This window comes from Furipterus horrens, unplaced genomic scaffold (genome assembly GCF_987537825.1).
Source record: "Furipterus horrens unplaced genomic scaffold, mFurHor1.1.pri manual_scaffold_11, whole genome shotgun sequence".
NCBI lineage: Eukaryota > Metazoa > Chordata > Mammalia > Chiroptera > Furipteridae > Furipterus > Furipterus horrens.
In genome coordinates this window covers 99,985,032-100,002,490 of record NW_028327181.1, presented here as the reverse complement: position 1 = coordinate 100,002,490, position 17,459 = coordinate 99,985,032, and the positions used below count along the sequence as shown (strand labels likewise).

General features: G+C 61.9%; 1 protein-coding gene across 1 annotated transcript in view; it reads right to left on the bottom strand.

The window, feature by feature from the left end:
- Nucleotides 1–2,686: 2,686 nt before the first annotated feature.
- The window catches only part of RNF213 (ring finger protein 213), a 77,709-nt gene continuing 62,936 nt past the window's right edge, over nt 2,687–17,459 (bottom strand). The window contains exons 48-68 of the mRNA XM_090257599.1: nt 16,530–16,641; nt 15,809–16,016; nt 15,457–15,647; nt 14,625–14,747; nt 13,890–14,000; nt 13,240–13,479; nt 12,879–12,960; nt 12,275–12,309; nt 11,028–11,122; nt 9,798–9,957; nt 9,339–9,519; nt 8,845–8,936; nt 8,095–8,346; nt 6,888–7,020; nt 6,546–6,629; nt 6,015–6,195; nt 5,619–5,898; nt 4,931–5,125; nt 4,644–4,733; nt 4,386–4,564; nt 2,687–3,300 (exon numbers count right to left, since the gene is read on the bottom strand). Of these exons, the coding sequence (XP_090113725.1) occupies nt 3,147–3,300; nt 4,386–4,564; nt 4,644–4,733; nt 4,931–5,125; nt 5,619–5,898; nt 6,015–6,195; nt 6,546–6,629; nt 6,888–7,020; nt 8,095–8,346; nt 8,845–8,936; nt 9,339–9,519; nt 9,798–9,957; nt 11,028–11,122; nt 12,275–12,309; nt 12,879–12,960; nt 13,240–13,479; nt 13,890–14,000; nt 14,625–14,747; nt 15,457–15,647; nt 15,809–16,016; nt 16,530–16,641 (3,178 nt within the window). The 3' untranslated portion in view covers nt 2,687–3,146. The remainder of the gene's footprint in view (nt 3,301–4,385; nt 4,565–4,643; nt 4,734–4,930; nt 5,126–5,618; nt 5,899–6,014; nt 6,196–6,545; nt 6,630–6,887; nt 7,021–8,094; nt 8,347–8,844; nt 8,937–9,338; nt 9,520–9,797; nt 9,958–11,027; nt 11,123–12,274; nt 12,310–12,878; nt 12,961–13,239; nt 13,480–13,889; nt 14,001–14,624; nt 14,748–15,456; nt 15,648–15,808; nt 16,017–16,529; nt 16,642–17,459) is intronic.

Below are 17,459 nucleotides of genomic sequence, written 5' to 3'. Positions count from 1 at the left end.
CAGACCTGGTCAGTTTTAGGAAGGTCAGAAACACCGTTTTCCTACTTCCTAGGCACAGTTCAGCTTTACCAGTAGCTGCCAATCACTCAGTTCTGATTCGGGAGGTCCTTTCTGTGCTGTGGTGCCCTCCAGCTCTCAATGCAGGAACGCCTGGATTCTCGGCCTCCTTGTAAACTGCCTTCTTCCTGCAAACCGCATGGATCTCCTCTCCTTCTCCAAGCAGCCTGGCAAGAGCCTCTTCTCAAAGCCGCCTGGAGACCCCTGCTCCAAGCCAGATGGAGGGAGCCCACAAGAGCCAGAGAGTGAGGGCGTGAGGGCCAGAGAGAGCCTGAGAGAGAGAGCCTCCTAGAGCCAGAGCCAGCCCAAAATGTCCGCAGCTGCTTCTCTCTTCCTCCCTGCCTCCTCTCTCTCCCTGCGTCCTCTCACGCAGTGGGTGTTGCAAACCGTCCTGACCATTCACAGAACCCTACGGAGGCTCTGCCTGCTTCTTCCGTACCAGCCCACAGTCCAAGATCCCTCCCATCTTCCTGAGTCTTGGAAGTAAAGCGGATCTTTGCAACAATGTTTCCAGCCACTAGCCCAGGCATGCAAGGGCATCCTGAAAGCTGCTTCCTGCTGCCTGTCTCCCAGCCGCAAACTCCGGGGTTTTTGGACTCCCCTGTTTCTGTAACAGGGGGGCAGCACTGTGGGATGTGAACCCCCAAAATAAGTAGGTGGGAGGGGAGGGGGCAGGGTGGAAGGCGGGACTTGATAGGATGTGGAGACATGGGAGGCTTGCGTGTGCTCCAGCTGAGGCCTCTCCCTCCATTTCCGCTCTGCTGGCCTCTGGCAATGCTCCCGAGGCAGCGGCAGAGTCCGGGTTGGAATTGCCCGCACCTAGGAATCACTGAAGTAGCTCACGGGGCGGGGGTGGGGAGAATGGGAAGCGCTCATGACTGTCGGCTAACACACGATGGAATCCTGTAGCGCAGAACGAGAGGTAAATCATCTACGTGCAAATAAGGTTTTTAAAATTTTTTAGCTTATTTTTTTTAGAGAAACATCAGTTTCTTGTCATTGGTTGTTTTCTATGTTCCCTGACAGGGATTGAACCTGTGACCTTGGTGTATTGGATGATGCTCTAAACAACTGAGCCATCCGGCCAGGGCCATGGGGTAAAGCCTTAAAGAGGACAGTGATCAGTTGTGACAACGTGCATCGGAGTCCCCGCCAGCCTCGTGACTTTTCTGACGCGTGGAAAGCAGAGGCCTGTGCAGCTGGGAGGGGCCGGGCCGAGGGAGCAGGCACGGAGTGAGGACCGAACAGAGGGCGGGGCCGGCAGCAACACCAGGCTTCCTGGGCGACGGGCTGCGCCCCTCAGAGCTGGGGTTCCTGACCGAAGGCCGCTCCCCGGGAGGAGCCTTTTCTTCTTGGAAGAGAAAGTGCAGCTTTTCCCCAAAGTGCGGAGACACGAGTGGGCGCCAGAAGCCTAGCGTCACCTGTCACTGTATTTCCTTCACTGGGGAGCTCTTCGCCCTATCCCTCAACCCCACAGAGGCAGCTCTGGCTGGGATGCTGCCCTCCCCCAAGTTGGGGTGCAGGGCACCCCACGGTGGAGGCTGGGGAGTGAAATTCTGTGGCGCCTCAGCCCCGTTGTCATTTTGTCCCGTTCTGAACGTTTTCTGTCCTGGACCTTCCACTGGGCATACAACTCTACACCAGCATTTCCACCAGCAAGCGAAGCTGCCCCCCAAAGCCAGCTTCCCCCACAGAGAAGGAGTCTTTAGCAGCAAAATTCAGGTTTATTAAACAGGTGTAACAAGGATAATAAAATTTGCATTCGTCGCTGCAAGGCCAGTGTATTTCAGTACAAAGAAGATAATACTAGATAATGACAGTTAAGGCTTTGAAAGCACAGCATACGAAGCAAAACATCTTAATTAAAAAACCTTCATAAAAGCGGGGAGAAAAGTCCCATCCCACCCCCCCCTCCAAAAGGCTCTCTGCTCAGGTGTGGCACAGCGAGGGACCAGGGCATCCCCGAGGGCCTGGCCGGCTCCACCCCAGCTGAGCACTGAGGGAGCTCCCTGTGCGCAGTGAGGAGCGGTACAGGCAGGGCCCCCCGCCCCGGGTTAAGTGGCAGTTCTGGGTGCCGGTGTCAGACGGGCTGCCTTTGCATAGTCTGGGAAGATTGAGTGGCCGGGTGCCCCTCACCAGGCATGATGAAAAGGAACAGCCGCGGTGGTGCGGGGCAGGGCCTTCTGCACCTGGGGGGTCCTGGTACCCCTGTGCTGTTTGTGTCGCTTGTCACCCGTGGGCCTGGTTTCAAGCTGAGTCACTAACTCCAAAGACCTTGGCCTGGCTCGTGACCAGCTGTCCCCAGCAGTCATGGGAGTGGATGGGGCCGGGGGAGTCCAGAGACCTCCCGCAGCACCCTTGGGTGTGGTGAGGAGCCCGGCACCCCAGGGGGCAGAGGGCAGGGGCTCAGGGCTGGCTGGACAGAACCCCATCCTTTCTCGGACACTTGACTGGGTCTGTGTTCTCCCTGAGTCTGTTTTTACGCCCTGGCTGAGACCCAGAGCAGGCACCAGATACACACTCAGGGACACTGGGGTCACATGGGGTCACGTGCGTTCAGCACGGCGCCAGCCAGACGCGTCCCACAGAACGCCAGGGCCGTGCCTTGGACCCAGGCCTGCACGCACGAACTTGTCATGTAGAATTTCAGAATATGAGGATGGGGAGGGAGTCTGGCCATCAGTCCAGTCCCTTCTTCACTGACAGAGGAGGAAACCGAGACCCTGAGCATCCAGTGCTCGGGCCTTTGAGATGTGGCAGTGGCCCGCACGGGGCCTGCGAACTCTGGTGGGTTTGGCTCTCAGGTCTGCTACTCACAGGTGCCCTGATTCATGAGAAGACAGAGGAGTGGCACTTTTTTCTAGGTTCCCAGAAACCTAGAAATATCTGTACTATCCTCAGAACTTAAAGGAATGGAAAAAAAAGAAAACCAGATTCTCTTCTTAGAGTGCAGAACATAACAAAATAAATAAAAGCAAAAGTCCGTCACCGCGTCTTCCCTCCCCCTGACCGGGAGTGGTCCGAGGGGGGAGGGCCGGTGGCTGGGAATGTTCCCCTTGAGAGGCCTGAGGGCCAGGCAGGAAGCAAGTCTATCTCATCTGCCGGCCCTGCTTCAGCTCCACCGCCGTTTTCCACGCGGAGATGCAGTGGGAGAGCAGTATTTCTTCTGGGAACTGAGCTCCCATTTCGGGCAGAACGTCACTGTCTTTAGTTTCCATGTAACTCACTAGAGTGTCCCTCAGGCTGAAAAACCAAGGGACAGGAGAGAGCGCTGTGAACAGTCTGCAGCATAGCCCACAGACCCCCGTCAGCTGCCCCCTTCCCCCGCCGCCCACACAACCACGTGCCCCCGCGACCGGAAGTGCTCAGGGCGCACCCCCAGGCCGGCCACGACAAGTGGGTGGGCTGCAGGGAGCCGGCTCACACCAGCCGCGGCCTAGGTGCCGTGCGGCCACCGCAGGGCGGAGAGCTGACCTTGCCGAGGCCCCTCAGACCCCCCACGCGCCCTGGTCACACGCCCCGCTGTACAGGAACAAAGTAAACGCTTCTCGTTTCCTGGTGCCTCAGAACACACGTCGTACATTCTCTAGGGCCGGGCCCTTCTCCCCACACCGAGGACGGGCAGAGCAGAGATGCCAGTGCGTCGGGGTGTGAGCCGCAAGGCCCAGGGGCGGCGCTCGACTGGCATTTAGGAAACCAGCCAAGCGAGGCCCCTGCCTCACACCACACGCGGCGACGAGCACCACGTAAAGCCAGACGCACAGAAGAAACACGGGGGACTACTTCATAACCAAGGTCTGCGTCCCTGCAGGGACTTTACAGAAGAAACCAAGCTAGAGTCTTTTTAACACAAGAGGTCAGCCTCAACCTTTTAAGATCAAGGAAAAGATAAACAGCCCCCCCGTTCGCCCCAATAATCAAGGGACATCAAGAGGTCATTCAGAGGAGGGAATATGAATGGCTGGTAAACAGAAAAATGCCTTTGGTGTCACCAGTGAACAGGAAAATCTGAATGAAAACAAGAAAACCCGAGTAACGCCCCTTCTTTGGCCTTTCGGTTGGCAGCCGTGTAAAAGATGGACGCTACTCAGTGGTGAGCGCTCTCACCTGCACGCTGGTGTAACTATGAAACTTAAAATGAACCCCCACTGGCTGTAATGAGTGTGACCTCTGTAATTATTGAAAAGGCTTCAGGAGAGAGGACAGGTCCCCACCGCCCCGCCCGACCTCGGGTGCCCGGGCAACGGTAACCGAGGAAACCGAGCTCCGGGGAAGACGGACAATGTGCCTTGGCGGCACCCCGTGCCCAGCAGGCTCGCAAGCCCTACCTCCAGTTGGGGTTGAAATTCTGCCTGGTTTGGGGGTTCTTCAGTTTCAAGACCATCATTTCGTGGAGTTCCAGGAGGAAGGTGTCCAGGCCGCCCTGGTTCAGGAACGTGCTCAGCAGCTTAGCGCCCTGGGGGCTGAGCTCAGCTCGGTACTCGGCGCCGACCTCCCTGAGCGGCTCCTGGGCGAGGGAAGGGCAGGTGGAGTGGAGGCCCAGGAAGCGCGCGCGCCCTCGGCCCGCGGGAGGGTGGGAGACTTACCTTCCCCACGCGCAGCTGCTGCTCCGATCTGTGGGCCGCGAGGAGCTGCCAGAGTGCGACGATGTGCCGCAGCTGACACCCGTGCAAGGCCTGCGGGCGGGCGGGAGTGGGCTCCTCAGTGGCGGCAGCTGCGTCCCTGCCCTGGGCACTGCCCCCCGGCCCCCCGGCCTTGCATTCCCAGTGCGCCCCGACTTCACCTCCAGGGTCTGTTCCGTTTCTAGGCAGACCGGCTGGGGTGGGGCCGCCTAGACGGACGCACTCCCTCGGAACGGCGCCGCGAGGCCCACCTTCAGAACCTGCTCCGTCTGGTCGCCCATTCGCAGCCTGTCCTGGATGTACACGTTCACATCCATGCTCGGGTCCCCGCCAGCTGTGCTCAGGAACCCCAGAGCGACTTCTATGACGGACAGGGCCTCGCAGGCATCGCTGTAGGACTGCAGCTGCCCGCAGACGGCGCCCGTGGCCGCGCTGGCGAGGGGGACCTAGGCAGTCAGGGCGGACAGGGATCCGTGGGCGGCTGTGCGTCACAGTGGCGAGCCCGCTTACCGTCATCGCCGCCAAGGCCGCCGGCTGGGGCTCTGTGCGTCCCCAGTGTCAGCGGTGCCCCGGCCGACCCAGGTCGCTGCCTCCTCAGAGAAACCGGGTGAGGACGTGCCCACGGACAGCACACGCGCACACGGAGACACACCATGCCCCCACCACACACACGGAAGGATCAGGGGCACGCATGCCCGCCGGCCCCCGTTGGTGCGTGTGGCTGTAACCCAGCACCAGGAAACCAGCACCGTGACCTTGCAGTCTGTCACACTCAACAAGAAAGCGTGGACTCGCTGTCCTGCTCGCCCTCCAGAAGGAACGGAGGGCTCGGGGAATGGCACGACTTTGGCGCTCACAGCAAGCGCCCGGTGTGAGCTTAGCTCGGGCGGAGAGCCCTCCGCTGGACGGAGCCGGCGAGGCGGGGCCGCGTGCGCTCACCTGGGGCGTGTGGTTCCTGATGCTGGTGAAGAGGCTCTCGTAGTTCCAGTCGCGCCTGTGCACCAGCGTGGGGAGGCCCCGGGGCGCCAGCCGCGGCTTGCCCCGGAGGAAGCGGCTGATGACCTGGCGCTGGATCTTCTCCAGGTCGAATTCCTGCAGGCTCTGGCCGCCCTGCTCCACGTGGTACTGGCAGTGGGACAGGATGATCGGAATCAGGTCTCGCTCCACCTCGTAACTGATGACATGCACGTCAGCGACCTCAGAGGCATCGATGGAGTAGCTGAGAGTGTAAAGGTGGCACTCAGGGCCCAGTCAGGAGCCGGGCCCCACGTGCCGCCCCGAGTCTGAGCAGAGGCAGCCCTGCGGAGGGGCGCCAGCTGCGGGCTGGGCGCTCACCCGCTGCCCTCCTGGGAGAACATCCGCACCATGCAGACCATCTCGTTGTGCAGGTTCATCAGGTAGCTGACCAGGGCGGTGGCACAGAGGCCCGGGCCCTGGCGACACGGCAGCACGACCTCGAACTCAGCGTCCAGGTCAAGGTCGGTGCTGCAGTAACCTCTCGGCACCTTGACATCACCTTTAAATGGCAGGGCGACCCTCAGGCAGAGGTGGCCGCTCCCTGCTATCTCCTACCTGGGGGCCCATGGCGGGAGGAGCAGCACAGATGCCTCAGGCCGGCATCGCCAGGCCCAGGTGTCCCCGAGGGTCCACGTGTGCCCCCCTCCCTCTGCTTCCATGGGGACAGACCCAAGAGGATGTGACTTTCTGGCCCTGCAACTCCACCACCCCAGAGCCCTGCACCCAACGATGCACATTCAGACTCCAATGCGTGTCGCGTGGTGCCAGACAGCCGTGGGAGCCGAGGATGGGTGTTCAGGGGCGGGTCCTCCTGCAGCGCTTCGCAGTAAAGGGGAACCTGCCACTCACCGTTGGTCTCCAGGGACCTCCTCAGCTTGTTCCACGTGGACAGAAACACGGCGACTCTGCTGTGGAACAGCTGCTTCCGTCCCTCTGTGGGATACAGGCCGCCGCGCTAGGTCAGAGCGGCGTGGCCACAGGCCTGCGGCCAGAGCTGGCGCTGCCCCAGCGCGCCCACCGGCGCCACCGCTCAGCTGGAGGAGCCAGAGCGGGGCTGCAGCAAAACCTGTGCTGTGTCCTGGGGTCTCAGGCATCCTGGCTTCATGCTCAAAGCGCCCCCACCCCCGAGCTGGAGTGGTCCTTGAACCCCCGGGACACAGTGGGCCTGACCTCCGGTGACCAGAGCCCCACCTGGACTGTGACTGTCAACGAAGGCCCGGATGGACGAGTACGCAACTTCAGGAGCATTTTGGAACCGCTTCACGAGGTCCCTCTGCAGGGCCAGAATCTCGGGCAAGAACCTCACCAGCCTCAGCTCTGCTTCCTGGGAAGGGAAGACCATCCAGTGACGTCTCCCGTCTGCGGAGGAAGTGTCACTGGGCAGAGGCCCCAGGGCTGGCTCTGGAGCGTTTGTGCACTTGCGTGGCCTTCTATCAGTGGCCCCGGATACGGGGGAAAGGCTGTCCCCATGCTTCCAGCCAGTGTCCCCGGCAGCCCGCTGTGGGTCAGCACGTGTGCGCCCTGGAGACGGTGGGGAGAGCCGGTGCAGGCCCCGCTCTCACAGGCCGCAGGTCACACGCGTTTGCCCGAAGCGGGAAAGACAACGTGCCTGAGGCCACACAACGGGCCGGGTGTGGAGAAGCAGCCGAAAGCGGGGGACCCAGCATCCGGGCCGGGTGCTCGCGCTCCCCACCCTGGGTGTCGTTCTGAGGCCCGGGCCCCGAGCGTCCCCCCCAGTGGCCGAGCGCAGTCCGAGCGCGGAGCCTCCTGCTGTGTCCACCTGCTCTCTACTGAGCAGCAGGGACTCCCGATCGCCCCCCTCCTGCTCAACTGTACACGTCAGTCCGTGGAGGGGCACGACCGGCAAGTCTGCTGCAGGAAGCCGCAGTCACGGGGACCGAGCGAGGAGCCACGCGTGCTCCCAGGTCTGACCGAGACAGCCTCCAGCCCCGCCACCGCCGCTGTTCCACAAGCCTGGTGGCCCAGGAGCAGGGCAGACTGCGTGTGCGTGGGTAGGCATTCCAGGTTAAAGGCCCTCTCTCAGCCGACACGCTCAGGTGACCGACGGCCCCAGGTGCCGGGGGAGGGCGGGGTGCAGGCGCTGCTGGAGAGACGGCCATCCTGCTCCTGCTGACCCCGGCCCGTGCTGCGTTCACCTGGGACACAGGCTCCGCCCTGCCCAGACCGCTGGCTGTGCACGAGGATCTCTGTTCTGTCCCCAAGTCCTCTGAGCAGATGTCTACAGAAGTGTGTCCTCCCTCCGTCCCACCCACAATGTGTCATCTGTCCGGCCCTCAGTGTGTCCTCCACCCCGCCCTCAGCTGTCAAGATGCCCCGCCCCCAGGAAGGACCAGGCTAGCTCAGAGCCAGGCCTCAGGTCCCCGGGGAGGCGTCTCACCCGCTGCAGGAACCTCCAGAGAACAGGCACCGTCTCCTTGCCGTTTTTCTGCTCCACGACATGTTGGAAATATTCCACGGTGACCCTGGTCCGGCAGCTCCACATCTTGGAGCTGTGAACCACACTGTTCTGCGACAGGTGGGGCAAGAAGGCCACCGGGTCACCGAAGACGAGTTTGGCCACTGGGTTGGAGGCGACGCGCTCGTCCTGGCCGATGAGAGTGTTCGTTGTCAGGAGCGCCTTCTCCAGGTGCTGCGTGGGGAGGGCGACACAGGGCGCCGGTGTGAGACACTGCCGTGCGGACGGGGCCACCTGCCCCCGAGCAGGGGCGGGCTGGCCCGTGGGCTCACCTCTGTCATCGCCCACACGCTCGCTGTTTGCCGGCTCAGGCCTACGTCTGTGCCCACCCTCTCAGGAGCCCCCTTAGCTGGTGGGGTGGGGGTGGTCTATGCTGACAGTGCCCTTCTGGCGGCTCCACAGGAGGCAGCTCATCTCTCCATCTCTTGTTCCCTCAACTGCTCTGAGGTGCAATGAAGGAACCTGAGGCCTCGCACACGTGACTCCCAGAAGCCCCGCAGTCTGACCCGCCTGGGGCCATGGCACCGGCACAGGACGGTGGGTGACCTGGGCCAGGGCAGCTGGACCTGAGCTTGGCCGAAGGCTTCAGCGGCCTCCCTGGGGCCGCCTGGGGAAGCCCCTCCCACACGTTCCCAGGCGAGGGCGAGGCTGTTGTCAGCCCTCCTCACCCACCTCAAGCTCAGGTACCACAATCATCTCCAGGAGCTTTTCCCAGAAGTTTCTCTGTTCTTTGGTTGGCAAGACGGCATCAAAATTGAAAGACCCTACGAAGACAAACGTGTGGTTCCCCCAAGAACAAAACCCACCCAGGCTACACGGAGTAAACACTCAGTAACCGTTAGATGGGAACAATGTTCTCTTCCTGGGGTGGGCGCTGGAGACCTTCTAAACTGACCCGAGCACTTAAGAGCGGCCCCTGCACCACCCTCGCCTCCCGCTCTTGGGGAGACCCGCGGCTCTAATGCTGGAAGCTGCAAGGCCTGTGGTACTCGGTGACTCTGTGCCCACAACGGACCGGGCCGTGGCAGCGCCTCACCCAGCAGGGCACACACGGAGGGCAGAGCAGGCCTGCCCCGCACGAGCAGGGACGCAGCCTCCTGGGGCCCCGCCCTCCCCTCTGGGGCGCCGCGCCCACGCCCTGGGCCCCCGTCCCTGCGCCGGCTCACTCTCGCCGGGGAGGGCGAGCTGCTCCGAGAGGAGGCTGCGCAGGAAGAAGTGCACGGTGCTGGCAGTGTCGTCGGCGCTCTTGCCCAGCAACCTCTTCAGCTGCCCGATGTCCCTGCGGAGGTGCCACTGCAGAAACGTTTTCGCGTCGCCCACCGGAGGCTGGATGAGGTTACTCACAGCCTGTGGGGCCAGGGAACCACATGTCAGACACGGTCTGACCTGTGGGGTAGACGGGGCAGCGTTCGGTGCGGAGGGGGGACAGCAGCACTGAACCAGAGCCGGGCGGTGCCCGCGGAGCCTCGCGGTGGAGGCAGGGAGGCCGCGGAGCACAGCGGGGTGTGTGGTGTTGCTGAGGGGCCACCTGCCACCTGCTGTCCACCTCTCCACCCCTGGGGACGAAAGGACTCCCCGAGGCCACCGCAGTGGTGCGGGGCTGTAGGCTGTGGTCCCTGTGGTACCTGCGGGCTGTGGGCCGCTCCCCAAAACAGAGCCAGGTGCGTGAAGAGGCGGGCAAGGAGAAAGGCCACCGGGGACAGATCCCGGTCCGAAACCACAGACATATCCAGGGGGGACGGGTCTCCCAGCACGTGGCCCATCTGACTTCTGTCTGGGTTGTTTCTGGAAAGAGCAAGAGATGAGTTGAGGGCTGAAGCTCAGGGCTTCTCTGCTCTCGGGCACACGCCCGGTCCTCGGGGCCTGCAGAGCAGGTTCACGTTTTGGGTAAAAACAACACAGGACGCACTTTTCTCTGCTAAACCCAAACTGCTTTTTTAAGAGTCTTTTTCCTTCTAGAACCACCTTCCTGGGCGAACGACCTAAAGCCCACAGCCTTCTCTGAAAAGCGGCCGTGTGTCAGGACAGATGTCTGGACCTGCTCCTCAGCCCGCAGTCATGGTGGGGACGGAAGGCAGGCCGAGGACAGCAGCGGCCGGACAGTCGGCGCTTGGGTGGAGACACATGCGCTTTGGCCTCGCGTCCCAAACCAGAGCCTCGGGTCCCAGGTCTGGCCGAGCGCCTCCTGCCCCGCCCAGACAGGAGGGGCGGTGTGGCAGACCCATCCTGCTGCCGAAATACTGGCGATTCTAGGACGTTCTGAAGGCCAATGGCAACGACGGTTGGGGCTGTTTGAACGTGTGACGGCACCAGAAGAGCCAGAGAGCACGGTGACCACAGAGGCCCCGTCTACGGCAGCGTTTACACCCAGCCACGTCTGCTGAGCGGGGCTGGGATCGGGAGACCAGGGTTCTGGCTGGATCTGTGGGGAAGACCAAACACGTCTCCTCTGCTGTCTCAGGAAGAGGCGACTAAGCATTTACCAACGAGGCAGCACCTGCTCAGAGACGAAGGCCAGGGGTGTGGTTTTGTAGACGTAATGTCCCTGGGCGTTAGGCTGCCTGCTCACGTCCGCCTATTTCGGCAGCGGGCTTGCCCAGCAGTCCCCGGGGACGGTGCTGGCATTACCAAGTACCCACGGGTTGTCTGCTTTGCATTTGGGAGCCCAAGCGGCCAAGGGCAGACCCAGCACCTGCTGAGCTGTGACTGTGAGGGCTGTGGCCTTGGCGCCCAACGTGTCCCCGGCCCAAACGCAATGCAGTGATGACACTGTAAGGGATGTCAGTGTATCAGCCGGAATAGAGACAGCCCGCAGCCTGGTGGGACCGGTGGGAAAGGGTCCCTGCCTCACGTACATGACAATAGTGAATCCCGCGTGGGGTCTGTGGCCCACTCCTCCGATGCGTGCGCGGCAGTCGATACAGAAGCTCTGCTCCATGGGCATGCCGCACTAGGACACAGGAGCACACCGTCAGCACCGCACGCGCTTCCACGCCCTGGGAGCGCTCGCTACTGCTCGCGGGGTCGGGGGTCGGGGGTACAGGGCATGTATTCCACGCAAATTAGGTGGACTGTGGGCAAATTTGGACTTTCTCTCAAACAGAAGAGACCACTGAAGTTTCCTCCCCAAAGAGAACAGTGAGCGTGCGCAGCCCGCCTTCCTTCTCGGGGTCATGTGTTTCCAGCGCCTGCCGATCCGTCTCGGCTGCTTGCTTACGCCAGGAACACAGCACGCCCTCCGCTCCGCAGCGAACTGTTTGTTTCCGACCCTGTGACGACATGGCCTCCCCCTTCCCAAGCTCACTCTGCACCACAGGGTCCTGCTCGGCGGCTGTAACTCAGCCGGGAGCAGGCCACGCCCTCCCAGGTGCCCTGCCAGGACCTCCCGAGCTGGGCCCCCCTGTGCCAGTCCCGTTTCAGGGACGAGGAGGTCAGGGAACTTGGAGTGAAGGGCATGTACCTGTTTTCCCCTCCGCGCCTCTCATTTACGTTAAACAACACTCGTCCCTCCCACAGCCTGTCACTGAGCAATGGGCACAGGCGTTGCTAAGGGCCTGGCCAGATGCTTCGGGATCCGGGAGGAGGGCACCCAGGTCCTCCTGCCACAGGCTTCCGAGCTACGAGTCTCTTTTTCCCCGTCCCGGGCCCCTCTCTGGCCCATCTGTCCTCTTGGGGCCAGTGACTCAGCTTCTGACCCAGTTAGCATTTTGCCGCCACAGAAAGACACATGTCCCTGACCCCATGCTGCAGCAGCCAGCAAGGGCGTCTGGCAGTGGCTCCTAACCAGCAGCAATTTTGTCTCCCTGGGGACCGGTGACATCTTTGGATGTCACACTCGGGGGACGGGGGGGCTCCTGGCTTGTGGTGAGCTGAGGCCAGGGATGCACAGGACGGCCCCCAATCAAGAGACATGTGCAAAGTGCCAGACGGAGAGACGTCAGGCACCCTGGGCGTCATTTAGATGTTCAGCTGGAACACTAGGAACAGCTCTCAAACGTCTGTGTTCTCCTGGAAGGTCAAGGCCCTCACTATCTTCTCCTCCATGACCTGAAGGACACACATTCTGGGCCCCACAAACCCTGCTCCAAATAGCAAAACTCACCTCTCCCACACAGCACTGGTGACCGTTGGGACACGCTGTTAGGAGAAAAACAGGGCACGCATTGGCGGACGACCCTCGCTCAAAGGGACAGCTCTTCCCACGCCCCAATCACGAAGGGCGGGTCCCCAGCACATGTGGGAACGTATCTCTGAATTGATTTTATGAAGCAGAGAGGAACTAGATTCCCACCCATGCCAGGGCTCTCTGGGAGGCAGGGTGGACAGCGTGTTACATGCTGTTGTCTTGGACCATGCTACTGGCCGGGAGCGTGTTTCATGGCAGCTTGTGAAGCTAGTGTACAGGCTGGTTCACTCAGGCACAGCCGGGCCTCCGTCCGGTCCCCGCTGTTCCGTTCTGTCTCCCAGTCTCATTTCTCTAAATCGCTGCCTTTGGGCCAAGCACTGGGCTGTGCCACGACTGACCCCCCCTCCCCAGAGAGCCCTGCCCAGGAACGCTGGGTGGGACCCTCCGCAGGCCGCGTGCTGGCACCCACAGTGGGACAAGGCAGCACCCGCCACGGGGCCGCTCCCAGCCAGCAGTTCCCGTGGCATTGGGAGGCTCACCAGAACTGAAGCCCGCGACCGTCTCAGACACTGACACTTACTGTACCAGCGGACGCCTTCCAGACCCTCCCAATGTCTGGCTTGAGCCACCAAGTCCTCAGGCATTGTGGGAAGAAACGCCCTCTGAAAAACCGAGACAGCGGAGCTCGCTTTAGATAAGGAGGCAGGACAGGAGGTCTCGAGAAAGGATGAGAACTTCTGATTTCTGCCCTTAAACCTCAAAAGCTGCCTGTGAAGATGATGTCACTATGCGAGGACAAGCAGAAGCGAGACTCTCACCGTCACCGGGGACTCACAGACCGGGGGGGCAAGGGACAGAGAGAGGACAGGGACTCAAGGGAACCACGAGCTCAACCACCCCCGCACAGGCTGGGCATCTGCGTGGCAGCCCCGCAGTCTTACCGCCATGGTGGCTGGGGAGAAGGCCAAGTTCTTCAGGGGTCCCAAGACTCTGCCCCGTCCACAGAGGAAGACAACTGCAGCGTGAACAGCCATCTCTGTCACTATGCCCTCCAGGCAGCTGCCGGGATCCGCCCGCAGCAATGGCACAGTGTTGGTCACAAGCGCTGTTGCAAAATCCCTCACTTCAGGGGGCAGGGTCCTGCTCATCTCTTCGATGGCCTTGTTCACAGCCTCGCGTTGCTGGCAGGACAACACATTTCAATGTTAAACCACGTAAAGGAGGACATCCCGGGAACACAAGCGTCCACCCTGAAGTCAGTCACATGTCTCGATGCCAAGTGCCTATCCAACCCCGCGGCCAGCAGGGCTCCATCCTGGCCCTCTGTGGGGTCGGCAGAGAGAAGGCAAGGTTCCTGGGGCACAGGCCCGCGCTCCCCTTGGGTGTTCTATTGTGGTCACAAGCACCTTACATCCTTGTCATTAATTGTAACTTAACTCTAAAAGCTTTGGGTAAGGGAGGAAGTAGGCCCTCCTCGTGAGAAGGGTGAAACCCTGCACCCTGGGTGAAAAATTAGGGGCCTAATTTGTGTGTGCCTTTCTTTTCCCTCCATTCAGAAAATGCCCCCAAACACCGAGACGCTGGTACTCACCCGGGGCGTGGGGTGCACGATGCTGTTGGGGGACCCGTAAAGAGTGGCTACCTCCCGGAACAGGGCCAGCAGCAGGTAGGCCCTCCGGTGCGTCTCAGAGCTCCCGCAGGCCTGAGAAAAGGACGCCAACGGGGGCTGGACCATGTGGGCCCCGTGTGACTCAGCCCCTGAACCAGGACAGGGTGCAGGGCACCTTCCCAAGACCCTGGACACCTGGACCCTGCACCTCAAGGACCATCGCAGGCGACAGCCCCGAGACAGTGAGGTTCGTAAAACGTTCCGCTGAAGTGGGGGTGTCTGTGTCAGCAGCCTCGTGACAGAGGAACACAGACCCCTGTCCCTCCCCTGCCCTGGAAGCCCCCCGAGCACAGGTGCGATCCGAGCTCAGCGGGAAGCAAGACCAGACGCTTTAAACATTAGATTCTAAACAGCCCGCATCTTTCTTAAAACGAACGCACATGGGACCGCGTGTGCCGTCAGCGGGGTTTCAGGGCAGGAGCGGCTACCAGCGGACCCCAGAGGGTCCTCTGGCACCGAGGGCTGTGGCAGCTCAGCAAGCCCAAGCAAACCTGACCGCCCAGCTTGGCGGTGGCTGCTGTCTCTGCTCGGCCAGGTGCGTCCGTGGAGGCCACGGGCCCGTGACTCCCCACATGGCCGTCCTCCTCTGGGGCACCTCCCCCTGCATCACTGGACAGAACCACGGGAAGAGGCACGTTCGTGGGGCGCCCACTGTACCTGCAGAGCAGTCGTGATGGCCCGCGGCCCGCACTGCAGCATGGCCTTGCCCACAGCGTCACGGACAGCCTTGTACTCGTGCCCGTGCACCAGGAAGTGGTCGACGTGGCCCGGGTGATCCCTCTGCAACCCGGGAACACAGGGTTAGCCACGGCGGGGAAGGGGGGGAACGCTCGGCAAAGCACCGTCTGCCCAAGTAAGGAAGCAGGTCATCAGTGGAGGTCCAAGGCCAGGGACTGTGCTGGCCCACGGCAGGACAGTGCGTGGTGTGCAGGACACTCCCCCGGGCTCCCTGCAGCCCTGGAGGGCGAGGCGCTGTGACCAGGCAGGGCCACCTCTCTCCACTCCCAGCGGCCCCGGAGGCCAGGCGGCTTCACTGTGTCAGCCTGAATGCCAAAGGAAGCCGAGGTTTCTCGTGCCATTTGGATGACAGGGACAAGGAGAACAAGCTCGTTTCTGAGCACTGAGAACCTTGAAGCCCAGCGACGCAGCCCTCCCCAAGCCTGGCTCTGCTGGGCTCCGACAGCCGGGGACAGAAAGGCCTCATCCTGCTTTGCTGAGCAAAGCCAGAGTCGTCCTTTTGCTTTACCTGCATCCAGCGCTATCAGCAGTCATGCCTACAAAAACTGCAGCGAGGGAACAGAGAGAAGCCCGTGTGCACACACGCGCCCCTCCCCGTGGCAGGCCGTGAGGCACATCACCAGCTGCGCGGGGTCGCCCAGGGCACTGGGACGAGGGCCTGGAGCAGACGCAGGCCTTGCCCTGAGCAGCTGGGAGGAGGCCAGGGAGGGTGCCCAGAGGGGATAGCACCGGCTGCGGGACTGGCCCTCACCTGCTGTGCGATGATGTCCTTGGGGAACACCCACTGGGCCGGGTGGCCGGACCGGGAGAGACTCTGCACACACTCCATGCCCCGCAGGCTCGTCAGCTTCCGCACCAGGTACACCTGGTACCAGTCGTTCCCGGCCTGCGTGCAGAAGTGCTCCACCAGCCGCAGGTACTGCTGCCTCTCCGGGGCCACCACTGCGGAGCCAAGGAGAACGCGGTCACGGCGGGGCTGGGGGATCATCACCGACAGTCTCGGGTGCGAGGCCAGTACGTCGGGTGCACAGAGAAAACACCAACTGAGGAGGAGGGGCCCACCTTCCCCAATTTCTGAGTAACGGGGCAGAGGAAGGACTTGCCCGAGCCTTCCCGCAGCTCAGCGAGGACCTCGGCGGCCCTGTCGAGGCACAGGCGGAGCCTGGCCACCTCCTGCAGGCACTCGACCGAGGCCTCGGGGACAGGGTTGCTGCGGCCCAGCAGACACGCCCGGAGGAAATGCACGTCCTCCCGCAGGCAGGCCACGTCGTCCCTCGCGGAGCAGATGCCTCTCTTCTCAAGGAGCGCATCCTAGGGAGCCAGATGGAGGAGGACGTCATCTTTCCTCCTGTGCAAGCCCCAGCCCCCGAAGTCCCCGTGTGGCCGTGGGGCATAAAGGAAGGAGAAAGGACGCTGTAGGTCGCAGCGCACATTTTTGAAGCATAGAAAACGATTGTTCCTTCTCACTTCAGGGGCAAGAGAGAGGGATTGAGGGTGCTGAGAAAAACTGCGTGACCTGACTTTTCTCGTGTGCAGCTGAAGGTGTTTGCAAGGAGCGAGAGCCTGCGCGAGTGACCACAGAAGGCGGTCAGGGTGCCACCCACGCCAGGCAGAGCCCACGTCAGTGCTGGGCGCCTCTGGGCTGTGGGCTTTCCCTCCGCACGTCTGTGCCGAGGGAGACACTTACTAAGGGCAAATGCAGTGTTTCTGAAACTTTTTTCTCGCTGCGTGGAACACAGCGTCTGTTAATTTTATAGACTAACGTGATATTGTGACTTTTCAGAAGCACTTCCCACGGCACGGGGGGGGGGGGGGAGCACGCACCTCCATACAGCTGCTAAAAAGCAGGTACACCTCCGCCTTGTCCTCGGCCAGGAAGGTTTTTTTTTCTAACTGGGACAAGTACTCCTGGATGTAATCTTTGACTTCGTGGAAGCTACCGAAAGAGAAATAGTGAACCTGGTTACCTCGGGTCTAGATCCATTCCCCTCCCCCCCAAAAGGGGCTGCCTACTTCTCTCTCGCCATCTTCCACACACACGCACACACACACACACACGCACACACGTAGCACGCAACACGATCCTAACAAAAGTGTTTTAGCACAATAATGAAGGAACAGAAAACGCCTCGTCTCTGACCAGCTGTCCGCAGGACTCCTCTGCCGTGTTAGAAGTGACCAGGAGCCCCGAAGGGCTCTGGTCAACGTGGGTCATATCTACCGACACCGAGAGCACTCGGAACCACCCTCTGCCTTCAACTAACAAGAATGAGCCCGTTACATGTTAAAGGGAAGAACACTTCAAAGTAAACTAGTCTTCATCATCAGAAACGTACTCGCAAGCAGAGTGGCTTCGCTGTCCCTGCCCCCGCCCTGCCCAGCGGCTGCGGCGGCCGGACCCCTACCCCACTGCGCCGCCGCCGCAGGCGCGGGGAGCACCCGCTCTTCCCCGCGCTTATCTGGGTACCGGGGGCCGCCCACGGGCCTTTCAGGGGACTGGGTCCTCCTCTCCGACCACGGGTCGTTGTGAAAGGCTCGTGGCCGCGCGCAGCCGGAACCAGGCCCCCCCCCCCCCCCCCCCCCCCGTCAGGCGCGTCACCTGCACGCCCCGCCCCCGCCATCAGGCGCGTCACCTGCCCCCACCCCCGCCCCCGCCATCAGGCGTCACCTGCGCCCCTCCCCCCACCTCATCAGCGGCGTCACCCCCCCCCCCCCCCCCCCCCCCCCCCCGCCGTCAGGCGTCACATGCACCCT